At 42.9% G+C, this 20,600-nt stretch overlaps 1 protein-coding gene across 1 annotated transcript; it reads left to right on the top strand.

The window, feature by feature from the left end:
• The first annotated feature begins 2,449 nt into the window (after positions 1–2,449).
• On the top strand, positions 2,450–15,213 carry LOC101735287 (hepatic lectin). The gene is made up of 7 exons (XM_004918843.4): positions 2,450–2,553; positions 7,017–7,229; positions 9,475–9,507; positions 10,510–10,572; positions 13,155–13,300; positions 14,038–14,153; positions 14,809–15,213. The coding sequence occupies exons 1-7, from the start codon at positions 2,544–2,546 to the stop codon at positions 14,930–14,932; spliced, it is 705 nt and encodes a 234-aa protein (XP_004918900.1). The 5' UTR covers positions 2,450–2,543; the 3' UTR covers positions 14,933–15,213.
• The last annotated feature ends 5,387 nt before the right edge of the window (positions 15,214–20,600 follow it).

Genomic DNA, 20,600 nt, shown 5'->3' with positions numbered 1-20,600 from the left:
ACTGGGGGCCCGATTATCAACCATGGATATTATTTAATGTGCAGTACCAATGTGTAGTGATCAGCGAATCTGTCCCTTTTTGCTTCACCGGAAAATTCGGAAAATGCAGAGAAATCCGTGAAACGTTTTTGCTGCAAATTTTTTGTCCCACATGTCTTTTTTGCGCCTATTTTTGATGCAACTGCGACTTTTTTTATGCACAATAAATTTTTTCACGGTGGATTTTCGCTGAAGTTTAACTAAATAATTCGCCAATGGCAAAATGCGGACATTCGCTGCGAATCCAAGCCTGGCGAAAAAATTCGCTCATCACTACACCAGTGTGTTATAGTCAGAACAAAATGTCAATTGTAGATTTAACTATTTATTTTTAAATGATCTAAATTAATTAATTGTTGTCTGATTCATCAATTTCTGCATTCCATTTGGGTTTTAACAATTAAAAGTGTTTAGCGCCGCTCCTACCAGTATTAATATCCCCCCCCCACCAAAAAAATGAACACATCACACAGCTCAAAACAGCTGAAACTGATATATTCATCAGCTTTACTAACTGTCATTAGGGAATATCTAACTGCTACAAATCCTTCTCTGCTTCCATCTTTCAATATGATTTTGATGTGATAAAATTAAAGATATATTTTTAAAAAATTGTGTTTTTCTTTTTCCCCAAGCATTTTTGTTTGTGCTTATTCAATTTGGATCTTTAAATAAAGTACAGGTATGGGACCTGTTATCCAGAATGCTCGAGGCCTGGGGTTTTCCGAATATGGGATCTTTCTGTAATTTGGATCTCCCTACCTTACGTCTACTGAAAAATCATTTCACCATTAAATAAACCCAATAGGACTGTTCTGCCCCCAATAAGGGGTAATTATATCTTAGTTGGGATCAAGTACAGGTACTGTTTTATTATTACAGAGAAAAGGGAATCATTTAACCATGAAATAAACCCAATAGGGCTGTTCTGCCCCCAATAAGGGGTAATTATATCTTAGTTGGGATCAAGTACAGGTACTGTTTTATTATTACAGAGAAAAGGGAATCATTTAACCATTAAATAAACCCAATAGGGCTGTTCTGCCCCCAATAAGGGGTAATTATATCTTAGTTGGGATCAAGTACAGGTACTGTTTTATTATTACAGAGAAAAGGGAATCATTTAACCATTAAATAAACCCAATAGGGCTGTTCTGCCCCCAATAAGGGGTAATTATATCTTAGTTGGGATCAAGTACAGGTACTGTTTTATTATTACAGAGAAAAGGGAATCATTTAACCATTAAATAAACCCAATAGGGCTGTTCTGCCCCCAATAAGGGGTAATTATATCTTAGTTGGGATCAAGTACAGGTACTGTTTTATTATTACAGAGAAAAGGGAATCATTTAACCATTAAATAAACCCAATAGGGCTGTTCTGCCCCCAATAAGGGGTAATTATATCTTAGTTGGGATCAAGTACAGGTACTGTTTTATTATTACAGAGAAAAGGGAATAATTTAACCATTAAATAAACCCAATAGGACTGTTCCAATAGGCCTGTTCCACCCAGGACTTGATTGGCCTTTTATTTTAAATTTGGTGCTAAACCGCAACGTAGTGACATCACACATTGGCCATCATGTCGCGCCGATGGGTACTGTCACCTTGGAAATGGGAAAAAAGTATGAAAGAGAAATATTTGTTAAAAACTGTTATTATATAGGACCTCACTTACTAGAAAGGCAACCTGTCCATTTTTAATCCCAGAAGTGAATCACACATTTCTAGCCACAGTGGCAGCCATTCAAGCTGGAAAAAAAGAGAAAAGGCACAGGATACATAGCAGATAACAGATACGTGCTGTAGAATACATTTACATTCCTGTGTAAGAACTAGACCCCATGAATTCTTCTGAGCTATTTGCTATTTAACCGGTGCCATTGCTACACAGGAGCTTATACACCCAGCTATGTGGCCTGTAGAAACACCAAAATGAAAACAGTGCACAGAGGTTTCCATTGCTGAAACTTTGGCTCCTGAAAAATAAGTCTCCTGTCTGATATTTGTGATTGAAGCCCTTAAGGGAAAGCTGATGCCACAAAACCATAGGGGTCATATACAAGTGCTCAGAACGGTGTGCATAGTGCACTTTTGGGCACAATCCAGCCTAATTGTGGTCAGGAGTGGGCCGATGTACCTGACACAGTTTGGGCCAATGTGTCAAAATTCATTTTTGCACTTCAGTACTAATGCAATTAGTTAATTGTCACTTTTGGCACTTGCCATAGAAATGACAGGCACATCCGATACTTCAGACCCAAGTTAAGGCCTTCCCCCAGAGACTGATACTGTTAGATGATAGTAAGGGAGTCAGATATCTACACATAAACAATAAGCTTTCTTATGCAATACCAACAGGGAAATAAATAGTGCAACAACGGATAAAAAAGCAGAAGCGGAGCCCCAGGGACCTACTGTTTCTGGCAGGGAGGCGGCAGAACCACACTGAGAAGGAACCACTCAGCTGGGCAGAGAGACTTTCCCATCCATTGGCACAAGATGGACAGAGGTAAGGGGTATAACAAGCGACTCTCATTGCTATTTCTACTTTCTACAAATGGTACCATAAAAAATGCAGTGAGCCCAAGTGCCAAAAAGTTTTGTCTGTCAGAAAGGGAAAGAAACCAGTGTCATAAGCAGCAGCTAGATTGCACCATATGAGCAGAACAAGTGCCAGTAGTAAGTTAGGTTAAAAAAATACACACATCACAAATTCAACCTTTTATGCCTATATATAACCTGCCTAACAGCTGGCTGATCCAGAGGAAGGCAAAAAAACATCTGAAGCCTCTCTAATTTGCTGCAGAGGGGAAAAAATTCCTTCCTGACTCCAAGATGGCAATCGGACCAGTCCCTGGATCAACTAGTACTGAGAGCTATCTCCCATATCCCTGTATTCCCTCACTTGTACTGAGAGTTATCCCCCCTACCCCTGTATTCCCTCACTTGTACTGAGAGCTATCTCCCATACCCCTGTATTCCCTCACTTGTACTGAGAGCTATCTCCCCTACCCCTGTATTCCCTCACTTGTACTGAGAGCTATCTCCCATACCCCTGTATTCCCTCACTTGTACTGAGAGCTATCTCCCCTACCCCTGTATTCCCTCACTTGTACTGAGAGCTATCTCCCCTACCCCTGTATTCCCTCACTTGTACTGAGAGCTATCTCCCCTACCCCTGTATTCCCTCACTTGTACTGAGAGCTATCCCCCCTACCCCTGTATTCCCTCACTTGTACTGAGAGCTATCTCCCCTACCCCTGTATTCCCTCACTTGTACTGAGAGCTATCCCCCCTACCCCTGTATTCCCTCACTTGTACTGAGAGCTATCTCCCCTACCCCTGTATTCCCTCACTTGTACTGAGAGCTATCTCCCCTACCCCTGTATTCCCTCACTTGTACTGAGAGCTATCTCCCCTACCCCTGTATTCCCTCACTTGTACTGAGAGCTATCTCCCCTACCCCTGTATTCCCTCACTTGTACTGAGAGCTATCCCCCCTACCCCTGTATTCCCTCACTTGTACTGAGAGCTATCTCCCCTACCCCTGTATTCCCTCACTTGTACTGAGAGCTATCTCCCATACCCCTGTATTCCCTCACTTGTACTGAGAGCTATCCCCCCTACCCCTGTATTCCCTCACTTGTACTGAGAGCTATCTCCCCTACCCCTGTATTCCCTCACTTGTACTGAGAGCTATCTCCCATATCCCTGTATTCCCTCACTTGTACTGAGAGCTATCTCCCCTACCCCTGTATTCCCTCACTTGTACTGAGAGCTATCCCCCCTACCCCTGTATTCCCTCACTTGTACTGAGAGCTATCCCCCCTACCCCTGTATTCCCTCACTTGTACTGAGATCTATCTCCCCTACCCCTGTATTCCATCACTTGTACTGAGAGCTATCTCCCCTACCCCTGTATTCCCTCACTTGTACTGAGAGCTATCTCCCCTACCCCTGTATTCCCTCACTTGTACTGAGAGCTATCTCCCCTACCCCTGTATTCCCTCACTTGTACTGAGAGCTATCTCCCCTACCCCTGTATTCCATCACTTGTACTGAGAGCTATCTCCCCTACCCCTGTATTCCCTCACTTGTACTGAGAGCTATCTCCCCTACCCCTGTATTCCCTCACTTGTACTGAGAGCTATCTCCCCTACCCCTGTATTCCCTCACTTGTACTGAGAGCTATCTCCCCTACCCCTGTATTCCCTCACTTGTACTGAGAGCTATCTCCCATACCCCTGTATTCCCTCACTTGTACTGAGAGCTATCTCCCCTACCCCTGTATTCCCTCACTTGTACTGAGAGCTATCTCCCCTACCCCTGTATTCCCTCACTTGTACTGAGAGCTATCTCCCATACCCCTGTATTCCCTCACTTGTACTGAGAGCTATCCCCCCTACCCCTGTATTCCCTCACTTGTACTGAGAGCTATCTCCCCTACCCCTGTATTCCCTCACTTGTACTGAGAGCTATCCCCCCTACCCCTGTATTCCCTCACTTGTACTGAGAGCTATCTCCCATACCCCTGTATTCCCTCACTTGTACTGAGAGCTATCTCCCCTACCCCTGTATTCCCTCACTTGTACTGAGAGCTATCCCCCATACCCCTGTATTCCCTCACTTGTACTGAGAGCTATCTCCCATACCCCTGTATTCCCTCACTTGTACTGAGAGCTATCTCCCCTACCCCTGTATTCCCTCACTTGTACTGAGAGCTATCTCCCCTACCCCTGTATTCCCTCACTTGTACTGAGAGCTATCTCCCCATACCCCTGTATTCCCTCACTTGTACTGAGAGCTATCTCCCATAACCCTGTATTCCCTCACTTGTACTGAGAGCTATCCCCCCTACCCCTGTATTCCCTCACTTGTACTGAGAGCTATCCCCCCTACCCCTGTATTCCCTCACTTGTACTGAGAGCTATCTCCCCTACCCCTGTATTCCCTCACTTGTACTGAGAGCTATCCCCCATACCCCTGTATTCCCTCACTTGTACTGAGAGCTATCCCCCATACCCCTGTATTCCCTCACTTGTACTGAGAGCTATCCCCCATACCCCTGTATTCCCTCACTTGTACTGAGAGCTATCCCCCATACCCCTGTATTCCCTCACTTGTACTGAGAGCTATCCCCCATACCCCTGTATTTCCTCACTTGTACTGAGTCCCCTACCCCTTGTATTCCCTCACTTGCTAAACAGCCATCCAACCCTTTCTTGAAGCTCTATAATGAATCAGCTTAGTTGCCCTTCTCTGGACCCTCTCTAACTCAATAATGTCCCGTTTGAGCACTGGAGACCAAAACTGAACAGCATATTCTAGATGGGGCCTTACCAGCGCTCTGTAAAGGGGAAGAATAACCCCCTCCTCCCGTGAATCTATACCCCTTTTAATACAGCTCAAAACCCTGTTTGCCCTTGCAGCTGCTGCCTGGCATTGCTTGCTACAGCCAAGTTTATTATCTACAAGGACTCCAAGGTCCTTCTCCATTATGGATTTGCCTAGTGCAGTCCCATTAAGGGTATACGGGGCTTGCATATTGTTACATCCCAGGTGCATGACCTTATCCACATTTATCCACATTAAATCTATCTATATTTCTATCTATCTATCTCCATCTATCATCTATCTATCTATCTATCATCTATCTATATCCATATATCTATCTATCTATCTATCTATCATCTATATCTATCTATCTATCTATCTATATCCATCTATCTATCTATCTATCTATCATCTATCTATCTATCTATATTCATCTATCTATCTATCTATATCCATATATCTATCTATCTATCAATTATCTATCTATCTATCTATCATCTATCTATCTATCTATCTATAATCTATCTATCTATCCATCTATCTATCTATCTATAATCTATCTATCTATCCATCTATCCTTAGTGTCCAGAATATTAATAAGAGTAACTAGATGTTCAACCCATATCTCACTCTAAGGGGCAGATTTATCAAAGGTCATATTTGTGCTATTTTTATTTGTAAGTTTAGTCTTGTTAGACAAAACCTCTAACACTACACAAACCCGAATTTCAATAAATAGGCCTCCCTGAGTGACAACTGAATTTGGAGGATTATCTAGCGAAGCAAACAGGCATCGTTTGGGAACCACTACTTCAAATTATTTCACTTGAAATCCTGGATTTAGGGGCATATTTATCAAGCTGAGTATAAAAATGCTTCTTTATCCCTATGCTAGGCAGTGTAAAACCTTGTGTATGTATCAAGCTGTGTAATGAATGTTAAGATTAGAGCAAAATTGTGGTGTAATCACAATAGTGATTGTATTAAAGATAATGTGAATGCGTCATAATGGATTAAAGGCTCTAAACAATGTGTATTTCTGTATATTTCAGTACCCCTGTAGCTACCTATGGTGGGGTATCATTTCCTTCTCAGTGAACACGTCCTTTGCCTCCTCTGCTCAGTGCTTCCGTGGATAAACTGCCCACATCTGAAAATAGAATATTCCATGTCGCAACTCCCTTTAACCACAGCAGGCAGGGAGCTGAGTGTTTGTAGAGAGGCAATCGCTTGGCAGGCCACTTGCAACTGAAGTTTTTTTCCCCCAGAAAATCAGACCACGGGGGTAATATGTATAGTATTACATCAAACATGTTGCTATCCATTTTTATAGCAGTATTTGTTGCACAAAGGCCTTTTTGACCATGTCTGTATTACATGACTGAACTAAGAAGCTCACTAGCTGGCAGGCAGCACGTGATGGCAGGGAGTGTGTATGATAAGGCAAACTGTGGGGGTTTGGGAGTCGCACACTACAGTACTGTATCTGTATGGGAGCAATTAGCTAGTGCTTTTGTGTATGGGAGGGGCAGGTATTAATATCTGAACCAGTACTAGGCTTGCAGTGAGTCTGTTAGAAATGAACATGCTCTTTATTCACCTTTGATAAGAATATGATATTATATTTTCAATACCCAGGAAGGCGCCATTTTGATTCTGAAGGATATGAAAATATCCCTTTTGAGGAGAACCCAACTGAGCTTGTAATGAGGATGAAGAACTTTCATAAAGAACTTAAAGAAGGAAAGAGGAGTCAGAGGAGACAGAGGAAACTCCTGATGGTTCTGGTGACACTGGTGGTTCTTGTCTTCATTTTCCTGATAATCCTGACCGGCCTTGTATCACTATACTGTGAGTTTCACCCAACTCTCAAGCAAAACCCCCAGCAGCAATTAATTGTGTAATATATGTAACCCTTTCTTGGCACTGGTATCCAGGGCCACACTATGGCGCAAACAGGAAAAATCCCAAGCCTCCACTAAGTGGGAGATTTGCGGGGTTTGGAAAGTTTAAGTGCCTCCAGCCAGGGCTAAACCATGTTATTAGTGGGCAACAACTCCCTGGGAACTGCGACAGCAGTGATTAATATACCAAAGGTAATGGAAATAAACCACACAATTGATAGATATGAAATAAATTGTAATATATATGCAAGATGCAATGAAATAAAAACAGTGAATAACAGTTTCAACATAACACATATAATATTTGACAATATTCCCCTTTGTGTAAGATATGTCCACTGTCACTTTAAGAACCTTGAGTGTGCACACTATTAGTCTGCGCAAGTTAACTCCTTGTATGAAGGTAGTGGTAGCAGAGTTATGTGTTGCAACACCAGATTGTAGCACCCTGGGGTGTGTATCTGTAAAATCTCACCAAACTCCCGGTGGCAGTAAAAGGGAAATAGATCCTGTGGGGCAGAGCAGATGCAGGGAAGCAGTCTGGCAGCTTTAATCCTTACTGAGCTTGAGATGCTGGAGTAGAGAAAGGCTTCTTGGGATCCTGATAGAGATTCACTGCAGGTGTCACAGAGGCTGATGGGTAATCCCACATCCAGATCCAGTGTACACACTGGTAACTCACTACAGGGCTGAAGTCCTAACTATCCTACCGGTATTACCACCCTAACAATAGCTCAGGCCTGCTGCAGTAATCCCATTCACTAAATGGCTGAATGGGAAGGGTTAACTAACTCCCTATGCTCTGATTATGGGGTTCCCTATATGAATAGTTGTTCTACAGGTGGAACCCTAGCACCCTACTTGTACAGATCCACAGGAACACTCACAGGGGAGATGGGGGAATCTCAGGCAGCTCTCAGTATTACTGTGCAGAGTCCATGCTTTTCCTCGTCTCTCTTCCTGAATCAGATCTGCCTCACTTTCATATCTTTTTGGCTCCAAACCTCTTTCAGCTGGGTCACAAGGTCAGAAGCCAATCCCCCCTGCTGATTGGGCCAGGCTGTGACTGGGAACTGTCCCTTTTGCAGTACAGTCAGCAGCCATATTTTTGGTTGCTCCAGATTTAAAGTCACAGGGTTGTGTGTTCGGGGAAAGTGTAAATTAGCACTTCCCTACATATATAACAACAACATGCCTGAAATGCACTTGATATATCTGCTTTTTGACCAGATTTCCCACTCACAAAATGACATACGTGGGCTTGTTAGTGTGTTCTGGCCCAGCCTGGAGGGAAGGAATGTGGGTTATCTAGAAGATCAGGCTGAAAAAAGACACCTTTATTTATGACCAGCCTTTCACATAAAGGAAAACTATACCCCCACAATGAATACTTAACCAACAGATAGTTTATATTATGTCAAGTGGCCTATTAAAGAATCTCACCTAACCGGAATATATATTTATATATAAATATTATTAAATATTGCCCTTTTACATCCTTTCCCTTGAGCCGCCATTTAGTGATGGGCTGTGTGCTCCCTCAGAGATCAGCTGACAGGAAATAATGCAGCTCTAACTGTAACAGGAAGTAGTGTGGGAGCAAAAGGCAGAACTCTGCCCATTCATTGGCTGATGGGGCCTAGCATGTATGTGTGCCTTGGCTTGTTTGTGTGCACTGTGAATCCTATGATCCCAGGGGGCGGCCCTTAGTACTTAAAATGGCAGTTTCCTATTTAGGATTACCCAATAGCACATACTACTATAAAAGTGTGTTTTTATGAAAATGGTTTATTTAGATGAAGCAGGGTTTTACATATGAGCAATATATTTTTATAGAGACCTACATTGTTCAGGGGGGTATAGTTTTCCTTTAAATAGATTGCTTTTAGATTTACTTTATTCACACATGGGACCGAAGCTCCTTTTCAGCTTTTTCAAACACACCCGCTTCACATGGTTATGTGTGGAAACAGCAGGTCAGAACATTATAAAGAATGTTATTAATATATCCCATACAATAGAACTACTTGTATAACTTTATCTAAAAAAAACAGTTATACAACAAAGAATGATGTTGGTGTTATTTTTAATTACCATGTAATCCTCACAATCCCCGTTCCTATCTAGCAGGGAGTTGATAGGCCAGTGTTTGTATTCAGCTCAATAACCTGTTACTGATCTTCTCTTTCCAGATGTTACAGTGAGCCGGCAGCTACAGCAGGCAGGTGAGTATTCTATAGATACTGTCTTTCTTTTGATCAATACACCATCATTTATGTTTAAAAATAAAAGTATAATGACTTCAGAAAGGATCCCTGTACCACATAATTGCTCCACTCCTTTCTCTTACACCATATTAGTCTGTGTAAAAGCCTTATGCCTATGGGCCAAACGGTCGAACTAAAAGCATGGGTATAGGCACCGTTGGTTTGGGGACCGCAACAACGAGCCGCAGAATCTGACGATTTCAGGCCAGATGTCATTTGGGTAGGCCCGTCTTTTGTGCAGAATCAGTCTAAAAGACCAATATTGGCAGCTAAAATCAGCCCGTGTATAGCCGCCTTTAAGTACTGGGTTCCCATGCAATTCTGATTGCTGAGCTCTGCATCCTACATTACACTAGCCCAGTGATCCCCAACCAGTGACTCGGGGGCAACATGTTGCTCACCAACCCCTTGGGTGTTGCTCTCAGTGCCCCCAAACCAGGGAGTTATTTTTGAATTCCTGACTTGGGGGCAAGTTTTGGTTGAATAAAAACAAGATTTCCTACCAAATAAAGCCCCTGTAAGCTGATAGTGTGCATAAAGGCCCCTAATAGCCAATCACAGCCCTTATTTGGCTCCTCCATGAACTTTTATGGTGCTTGTGTTGCTTCCCAAGTCTTTTTACATTTGACTGTGAGTAAGAAAGGTAGGGGACTCCTGCACTAGGGATAGGTGTAAGAGCTTAGTGCAATATATTCTATTCCCTATATGTAATAAAAGGCACTAAGTTTGCCCAGGAGCAGTAACCCATAGTAGTCAACATCATATTGGCTGCTATTGGGCAAATTTAGTGCCTTTTATTACAAAAGCCCCTGTTTTCTTTTATTCCATTTCACTTGTATCTACCCATAGTAAACAAGCCATATTTTCAGTGGAAAACCATTGTGTGCGGGGGGTTGTTTGATAGTGATGATATGTAGGTACATAAATGGATGGTTTTATCATTCACATATTTCTTTTCAGATTCCCGTATATCAGAGGCTACAGACAGTATTAAGCAGGACATCTTACAGACAATCCAAAAAGGTAACTGTGTAACAAAAGTACAGTAGAACCCCCATTTTACGTTTTTCAGGGGACCATGAAAAAAAGATGTAAAATCAGGGAAAATGTAAAATCAGGGAAATGTGTTAAGGACACATAAATGTCAATGATTTAAAGGAAATAAGTACAGGAATATTTTTTTATTTGCAACACAGTTCGTTTACTGAGTTATTTCACAGGTTTTAGCAGAAGTACTGAAACAACTTTTTACAGTACTGTAAAACATTTTGCATTTAATGCATGTGTTTACTAAAAGTTTGAATATCACTATAAATTAATAAGATGCGGAAAAGAATACTGTACAGCAGTGCTGTCCAACTGGCGGCCCGCGGGCCGCATGCGGCCCGCGACCCCCCTCTGTGTGGCCCCCCACCTGTCTGGCTGCTTTGATGGCTTACCTTTGAGTAAGCATTAAATGGTATCAGTACTGAGATTAACTGGCCCCCTGCATGGTTCTCACCTCAGATTCAGGCTGTAATCCCTCTGTATTGTTTAAAAATGTAATCCCCTGTGTTTTTCACACCTTTTAATACCTGCATTGTTCACCCCCTGCAGTGTTCACACCTCAGGCTCAGACTGTAATCACTCCCATTGTTCACTTCTTCACACCTCAGACATAGGTACTGTAGGCAGAGTATGGCACATACAGCCAGCATAGGGCAGGTAGAGTATGGCACACACAGGCAGCATAGGTCAGAGAGGGTATGGCACACACAGGAAGGGTAGGGCAGGCAGAGTATGGCACACACAGGCAGGGTAGGGCAGGCAGAGTATGGCACACACAGGCAGGGTAGGGCAGGCAGAGTATGGCACACACAGGCAGCATAGGGAAGGCAGAGTATGGCACACACAGGCAGGGTAGGACAGGCAGAGTATGGCACACACAGGCAGCATAGGACAGGCAGAGTGCTGCCTGTGTGTGCCATACTCTGCTTGCCCTATGCTGCTTGTGGGAGGTGAACCTGGCAGGGGTTTGTTGTGGGAGTTTGTTAGCAGTTGTAAATAGCCATTAAATGGTTCCTAAGGTGTGTAATTATGTACTGGGGGTTGCTCTGCTATCCACAGGGGAGGAGGAGGCATATGGAATTTAAGGGTATATCTTAATATGACATAATTCTTTCACATATGAATGATGGTTGATATCCCCACAGTAAGGACCAAGCATTTGGGATTTTGCTGTGCTACCACCATTGTGATAAAATAGGTGTGGTTTGAAGTGGGTGTGGTTTCAAAAAGGGGAGTGGTCAAAACTGTCTTCCATTAGCGGCCCTCCACCATGTATGCTAGAGAAATTCCGGCCCTCGGCACCGTAGAAGTTGGACAGCACTGCTGTACAGCACTGAAACAAAAATCTGTACTCTTTTAAAAATCTGCACCTTGTACAGCTGTTCCCCATACTTGTGCAACTCTCGCGGTATTTTGTACGCTCCCGTATAGGTACGCATGCGCAGTATGAAATATGAGGCGATAGTGGTGATGCTGACCTTCCTAAGATGGCGCCTGTGATCGCAAGACATGGGGGAAACTTTAATTCCTAAAGTAAGCTGTATTTTTACCTTAAAACTAAGCGATTTGCTAGGGAGAGGCATGATAAAAACAGTGTAAAATGCGGGAAATACAAATGTAAAATCCGGGAATAGAGCCCATAGGAATGCATTAAAATTGGTGGGACCACAAAAAAACGGTGTAAAAAGCGGGAAAACTTAAAATCAGGGGATGTAAATTGGGGGTTCTACTGTAATTGCATTTTGTGTGTTTCCCAAGAGACACAAATCCATATATTGAGGATACTGTGTGGAGTTTCACTTTGGGAACCTGGTATTATCAGTCTGTTAGGCTAGGGACCATGACCAAGCAATAAATCAAAACAAATATCATATGAACACTTCATCAGTCTGGGGTACCTGCAACCATGACAAAGATTTAAGGGCACATTTTCTAAGGTCCTGACAATCCTTCCAAAAGTTTAAAATTGAAGCCAATCCTATCATTTAATATTCTGCAAAAGGATGACCATTTCCTGTTCATTAAAGATTTTCAATAAATTCTACTTTGCCTAAGTGCTTAAATGAGAAGGAAATGCATCTTGGCATTTTACTGGCAATAGATTAGCCACAATAGTGCCACCTAGAACACTAGATTTATTCTGCAGAAAGCTTTATCATAGCATAGTAGAAGCTCCCTCCATTTATTTAAGATAACAGCTGCCATTTTAACTTGGCCTTAGTAGCTTCCGTGCTGCAGCTCTTGCTGCTGGTAGCTCAGGTTACACAGGGATGGAAGGGAGAACAAATTGGAGGGGGAGGAGGAAAAGGGAGGGGGGAGAGGAACAAATTGAGCAGACTTTGAAAGATTTTTCTGAGAGCAGGAAGTCTGATACCAAAGAACATGTGTACATAAAAAGAGACAAGAAATCCTGTGTTTAATAAGCTCCATATGCTTAAAACTCCCCCTACCTGTGCCTGCACCTAACACTAAGTCTTGCGGGTTTTTTGCGGATATCGGCTGCATGGGAGTTGGGAGGCATGTACTCATACAGACCCAAACTCTGTCTTCCCTTACAGAGAGACGTCAGTGTGATTCTGGCTGGAAAAAATTTGATGGAAGCTGTTATTATATTGTTACAACTGAGACAAACTGGACAGATGCCCAGGCCATTTGTAAATCAATGAACAGCGACCTGGTTATTATCACCAGTGAGAAGGAACAGGTAAGGCACTGGCTCTATCCACTATAGCAAACTCAATATCCAGGTCTCTAAATGGTACTGTAGAAAAGTAAAGAATCACTGCTGTAAAGCAATACATTTGAACCCAATGCAATAAAATGTACTTCAGCAAGGTTGAAAATGAAGAATAAAATACAGCTGAGGCCCTGCATTCAGCCCTACATTATTTCCACGTATAAGAACAATATGGAACCAAAGCTCAGGCCTTAACAACTCCCACATCATCTCTTGATTTAATAGAGCTCATTGTTCCTTTTAATGTTCAGTCTAGTCATGCGTGCTTATAATCTCTAGTGGATTTACCCGAATAGAAGTTTTTGAAGATGAGCCGAACTTAGGCTGCCAATATGGCACTTAGGTGGCAAACTGTGTCAAAGGAGTTGTTCAACTTACAATTTGCTTTTAGTATGACATGGAGCTTGATAACCCAAAATAATTTGCAATTGATATTAAATTATATTACCTGTTTTTTTTTTTATGAATTAGCTTTTTGTTCAGCAGCTTCAGGCTGATGCCACACGAGGCGTAGGGCTGAAATTTTCGGCAAGCGGATAAACGCCGAAAAAATCTGCCCTACGCCTGGTGTGGCATCAGCCTCACTTGTTAGTAAGTTCTCAGATACCCAATTGGAGGTTTTGGCTTTGTAATATAAGGTGAATATGTCGTACAGCTGTGTGTTACCTCTGTGCTGTAGTGAGATGTGTCTTCTGCTTCCCTAGAACTTCCTTGAAAGTCTTACTAACCAGTCAGACTTTTGGATTGGTCTCCAAAGGGATAAGGTGGATAAGGATGAGTGGCGATGGGTGGATGGAACACTCCAAAATCCATTAGAGGGGTAAGCCGAAGAATCTGCCCTTGTTAAAAGCTCTCATTTTGTCTTCAAAAAATGCAAACAGATTTTTTTATATTTAATTTTGAATTTCACATGGGGCTCGCCATATTCTTCATTTCCCAGGGTGCCACAGCCATGTGACCTGTGCTCTGATAAACTTCATTCACACTTTACTGCTGCGCTGCAAGTTGGAGTGATATCCCCCCCTCCCAGCAGCCGATCAGCAGAACAATGGGAAGGGAGCAAGATAGCAGCTCCCAGTAGGTATCAGAATAGCACTCAGTAGTAAGAAATCCAAGTCCGGCTTGGGACTCCTCCAGTTACATGGGAGTAGGAGAAACAATAGGTTAGCTGAAAGCAGTTCTAATGTGTAGCGCTGGCTCCTTCTGAAAGCTCAGACTCAGGCACAATGCACTGAGATGGCGCCTACACACCAATATTACAGCTAAAAAATACATTTGTTGGTTCAAGAATAAAAGTTGAAATGGCAGAGTGAATTATTTGCTATGTAAACAGTGTCATTTAGAAATAAAAAGTACCCCATAAAAATCATGACAGAATCCCTTTAAATAGGGACAATATGGCCCATAACACCATTCTGTATGCGGCACCTAAACATGCAATTCCCAGATTAACCCAGTTTGCAATTCTTCTACAGATTCTGGAGGTCGGGGGAGCCATTTAATGCAGGCGGAAAAGAAGACTGTGTTCATATGTGGCTGGGCGAAAAGTGGAATGATAGAGATTGCAGCTTTTCTGAAAAAGCCTTCTGTGAGAAATAATTGACATGTTGTGTATAGAATAAAATCAAGGAAAGTTTATGGAAGATACATTATCAACTCAGTACTCAGTATACACTACTTTGGATACAACACTGACTGAGAGTAATGATGCCTAATAGGACAAACGTTCCCCTTGTAACTAAGGATAAAACATTACGTTTTGCTTAAAATCCACATTCTATCCAACACAGCTTAGACACGCCACTGTTAAAGGAGAACTCCTTCCAAACCAAAATTTGAGCCCCACACAACACAGAAACCCCTGATATGCCAATCTTTGTAATATGTTCCTTCAAAAAGTAGGAATAAATACCATTTTTATATGCTGAAATCCAGCTGCAAAACAGTTCTTCTCTTTCTGCATCATTTGAAATCCTGGCAGGGGAGGAGGGACTAAAACATTGATGTTACGAATTGTAACAACTTCTCCACAGCTTACAGACAGCATGCAGGAACTACATAACCCACAATGCATTGCACTGTGATGTTCCTTTTCTTTATTGACCTCATGTGTGCAGGGAATTGTGGGACTGGGAGGATGTAGGATGAAGGTAGATTGAGGACAGTCGACTACTGTTACATTTTTTTTTGAGTCTCAAAGTAGTCAGCCAGATCAGCAGGGGAACAGGGTTATTGGAACCCTCAAATCAGATAGGGGAACAGGGTTATTGGAACCCTCAAATCAGATAGGGGAACAGGGTTATTGGAACCCTCAAATCTGATAGGGGAACAGGGTTATTGGAACCCTCAAATCTGATAGGGGAACAGGGTTATTGGAACCCTCAAATCAGATAGGGGAACAGGGTTATTGGAACCCTCAAATCAGATAGGGGAACAGGGTTATTGGAACCCTCAAATCAGATAGGGGAACAGGGTTATTGGAACCCTCAAATCTGATAGGGGAACAGGGTTATTGGAACCCTCAAATCAGATAGGGGAACGGGGTTATTGGAACCCTTAAATCAGATAGGGGAACGGGGTTATTGGAACCCTCAAATCAGATAGGGGAACAGGGTTATTGGAACCCTCAAATCAGATAGGGGAACGGGGTTATTGGAACCCTCAAATCAGATAGGGGAACGGGGTTATTGGAACCCTCAAATCAGATAGGGGAACGGGGTTATTGGAACCCTCAAATCAGATAGGGGAACAGGGTTATTGGAACCCTCAAAGCAGATAGGGGAACAGGGTTATTAGAACCCTCAAAGCAGATAGGGGAACAGGGTTATTAGAACCCTCAAAGCAGATAGGGGAACAGGGTTATTGGAACCCTCAAATCAGATAGGGGAACAGGGTTATTAGAACCCTCAAATCTGATAGGGGAACAGGGTTATTGGAACCCTCAAATCAGATAGGGGAACAGGGTTATTAGAACCCTGAAATCAGATAGGGGAACAGGGTTATTGGAACCCTGAAATCAGATAGGGGAACAGGGTTATTGGAACCCTGAAATCAGATAGGGGAACAGGGTTATTGGAACCCTGAAATCAGATAGGGGAACAGGGTTATTGGAACCCTGAAATCAGATGGGGGAACAGGGTTATTGGAACCCTGAAATCAGATAGGGGAACAGGGTTATTGGAACCCTCAAATCAGATAGGGGAACAGGGTTATTGGAACCCTGAAATCAGATAGGGGAACAGGGTTATTGGAACCATCAAATCAGATAGGGGAACAGGGTTATTGGAACCATCAAATCAGATAGGGGAACAGGGTTATTGGAACCATCAAATCAGATAGGTGTACAGGGTTATTGGAACCATCAAATCAGATAGGGGAACAGGGTTATTGGAACCCTGAAATCAGATAGGGGAACAGGGTTATTGGAACCCTGAAATCAGATAGGGGAACAGGGTTATTGGAACCCTGAAATCAGATAGGGGAACAGGGTTATTGGAACCATCAAATCAGATAGGGGAACAGGGTTATTGGAACCATCAAATCAGATAGGGGAACAGGGTTATTGGAACCATCAAATCAGATAGGGGAACAGGGTTATTGGAACCCTCAAATCAGATAGGGGAACAGGGTTATTGGAACCCTCAAATCAGATTCTTAAATTCCTTTCTGTATTGCTGATAAGGGTGGTTGCATGAAGCATGTGTGACTCTATAGAGTTACCTACACACCTGGTTTTAAATTTCAATTTGAAGTTTCTTGTTATTCTGAATAGTTGATTCTTTGTATTTTGCATCTGGAGCCCCTCCCCCTTCCTATTTTTTCCTGTTGCTCGTTTCCTGTGATAGGAGGTTTGGGCTTGAAATTCCCCTTTATTTTGTGTTTTGTAATGAGGCTATGATTAAGTGCATGCGTAAGGCTGTATATAATACATAATAATAATAAATTAATACCTTTTCATCTACCTAAATACTAACTTGTGGATCTGTTAGTGCCTGCTATAATTCTCTGGCATGAATTACACCCTCGGGCTGTAGGTCCGGGCCTCGCGCCACTGGACTCCATGTTTATACTGGAGAGCTTTATCTACTATCTATTCCCTGGATGTGCATGAAGTCAGTTTAGTATAAGAAGATTGGAATGCTGCCCATTATCTGTATAGAATATCTGGCTTCCCCCAATGTTAGAAGCAGAAAGTAGCCCCCTCCCCTCACTTGTATTTAGAGTTCAGATCCAACCTACTACTGCTAACTTTCCACAAGTAGGAAATACTACAGAATTAAAGAGAGGGCCACTGCTTCTTGGGCCTTTATTAGCTAAAAGTAACCCTAGTCATGGGATATAACTAGGAGAGGTAAGTTGATCAATTTAACAGAGAGGTTGCCCCTTATCTAATAGGAACAGACTAATACCTTTGGGTTATTTCTAGGTTGGACTGGGAAGGTAGGTACTGGTATTGTACAGCTCTGCAGCATCACACTAGAGTCCTGCAGTGGGTCAGGTACTCGCAGGAACCCATGGAATACCCTCCAATTGGTCAGGAGTCAAGTGGAAAATCCCAAATATCCACAGGTACATAGTGATGGTGATCAGGGAGGTTAGGCGCAGCCTACAAACTTTAAAAATAAAAAACAAAAAGACCTGAGCTCCCTATCGATCTTTTCAACATATGACCTTACCTCTGGTTCCTGTGTCAGTCCCACCCCAAAATAATGATGTCACTTCCGGTTTGCAGAGATGTTTGGCGGGGTATGGGGTGGGTTTGGGAAGGTTCTTCTTTGAGTGTGTTTGGGTATGGAAAGCAGGTTTGGACTGGGGGTCAAAACAGCCCTGGCATTCTAAGTACACAGAGGCTCAAACAGCCCCCCACCAGCCCAATAAATAGTGACTGTCGTTGGGCTCTTACAGCAGCCCCTCTGGCATTTGCCAGAACCCACAGATTGCCAGTCCAGGCCTGATGGAAAGGCATCATAATCAATGTGGGTGCGCAGGTCCGGGTGCGTATGATATTTGGCACAGACATTAAGGATTCATTTTGGGTGCCAAATAAAATAGTACGTTTTGGAAAACTCGAACGCTATGTGGTATTTATTCCAGCACCTAGACTCAAGATTACATATCCCATCTGTGCTTAAGTACTACAGCGTATTATAAAACATCCTAAATATGAATTCTAGGGGTCTTCTGGACAATGTTATACCATTATGTAAAGGATTACTAAAGTATGTGGCTAGTGTACCTCAGGCACCAAAACTCTAGGCCACCTCCCCTGGCATTGAGCATTGCCACAACTCCCGACCAGCACTGGTGTCAGGTAGCAGCCATGGGGCAGTACCACCAGCCTTGTACCCAGTGCCCCAGTGGGACAGTTTTACCCTGTGACATATGGAGACCCCAAAATAAAAAGTATGCACAAGGTCACCCCAGAAAACCATATATTATTGGAAAGCACACATTCTGAAGAATTGCAAATGGGTAAATATATATCTTCCTGTGCCAAGTTACCAAGCTGCAAAGGTCTGTAAAAGTTAGCTGCTTGTATGAAAGCTTGCCCTATATAAATCAGCCTTTTATGTTCACAATTGCCCCATATTACAGCTTCATATGTGTCACAGTTCTTGTGATATACTAAACTATACCCAAATACACACAGGATATGGTCCCAGTACCATATAGTCTAATATGGTTGGTTATAGCACTCTAAAAATGCCCCAATCATAAAAAGATGCACTGTGGATAGAATGTTTTATTTTTGTATTCTAGTTTCCTATGCTTACCTAAAATATTAATAATTTTCCCCAAATCAATCACATAAGGAATTGTGCACTGTGATTAATGATCTGGGAGACAGCAGGATGGATCTTGGGCAGATTAAGTGCAGTAGGGAGTGTGAAGGTGGTGCTTGGGGCTGCAGTTTGGGATCATTCCTGGCATATTCTGGGATATTTGCGTCCCAGCAACATACCACTTAAAGGTTATTTATTATACAATTGTAACCCCTATTTGGCTGTAAAACAGGCAACACCAGCTAGAATAGCTTTAGAGCAGGGGGTACATAGGACTCTACACATCAGATGGGCTTTCGCTAAGTGGAAATATCCTTGGGGTGTTGTGCAACTACAACTCACTTAGGCTGTGTGCAAGCAAATGGAAGAATGGCGCCAGAAGGTTCTTTTGTGGTAAACCAGAACGTAACTTGTTTATTGTCCAAGACAATGATCCACAGGGTTATAGCAACACTCACACAGAGGAGTTACTGGATAATTTCACAGACGGTAGAAAAATATGGTGTCCACCCGTATAGCCCACCTCAGCCGAGGGTAGGGAAGGTAGGGACCACCAACCAGCATGGCCTCCCTGTGGAGAGTAGCCTGGCCAAGTATCTGTGTCCTCAGGGTGTCCCTTAGCAGCCAAGGATCCCTCACAGCCGACTATGGATCAGGGATAGGAACTGACCTAATACCTGCCTCTTAACTGGGGTCCTGCTCTAAGGCAACAGTGCCTGTAGGGAAGATACCTCCAGCTAATCTCTCCTGGTTGGAGCAGAAACTGCTCTTTCTAACTAATCTCACTATCTCACTTTCCTAGAAAGTGCTCTTATAAATTATCCTGATACTTACTATTCCTCATTCATGGGGTCCCTGTCCCCCGACTTCACTAGAGCTAAATGTAGCCTCTTAAGGGTACTCACTTTACTGGGGCCCTGTTGATCCCAGGCTCAGTGGAGCTTCCACCTGGGTCATCAGATGCAGCCAAAGAGGAAGACCCACCCCCCTGCTAAGCACTATATTGGAGTGCAACAGGCGTGGTCTCCCTATTAACCAATAAGGCACATATGCTAATGAACACTAGATACATGGGCCTCTGCCCAGTAACAGGACAAACAAGGAACTAGTAGGGCTTAAAGCCATAGGGACGTATTAACCCTATGGGTCCCTAAACAATATTAACAGGAAAACTAGAAAGGGAAGATTGAGAACAAACTTGATGTTGGGTTGAAAAACATGAAGTCACTGAATGGGCTCTGCCCACTTTCTCTGACCTTGCACCCACAGTTATATAGTAAAAACCACTGTGCAGAGTTTGGGGACCCTGGTTTTAATAGTGTCTGAATGGCAGCAACTTAAATTTCCCCACCAAAAGTCAACGAGTGACAATAGTGATTGGTGGTTGGTGGCTCCACCCCCTTTTTCTAACCTGGAACTGCAGTTACCCAGTGACTAACTCTGCGAAGTTTAGGGGCCCTAGGATTAATAGTTAAAGAACAGCA

This window comes from Xenopus tropicalis, chromosome 3 (assembly GCF_000004195.4).
Source record: "Xenopus tropicalis strain Nigerian chromosome 3, UCB_Xtro_10.0, whole genome shotgun sequence".
Lineage (NCBI taxonomy): Eukaryota > Metazoa > Chordata > Amphibia > Anura > Pipidae > Xenopus > Xenopus tropicalis.
Note: the sequence above shows the minus strand (reverse complement) of the source record. Positions and strands in the feature narration are given on the sequence as shown.

What these genes read in the sequence shown, in the direction of transcription:
- LOC101735287 (XM_004918843.4), top strand. An exon ending in CCGGCAGCTACAGCAGGCAG is followed by an intron (nt 9,508 to 10,509) that starts GTGAGTATTCTA and finishes ATTTCTTTTCAG; the next exon opens with ATTCCCGTATATCAGAGGCT. An exon ending in CTTACAGACAATCCAAAAAG is followed by an intron (nt 10,573 to 13,154) that starts GTAACTGTGTAA and finishes CTTCCCTTACAG; the next exon opens with AGAGACGTCAGTGTGATTCT.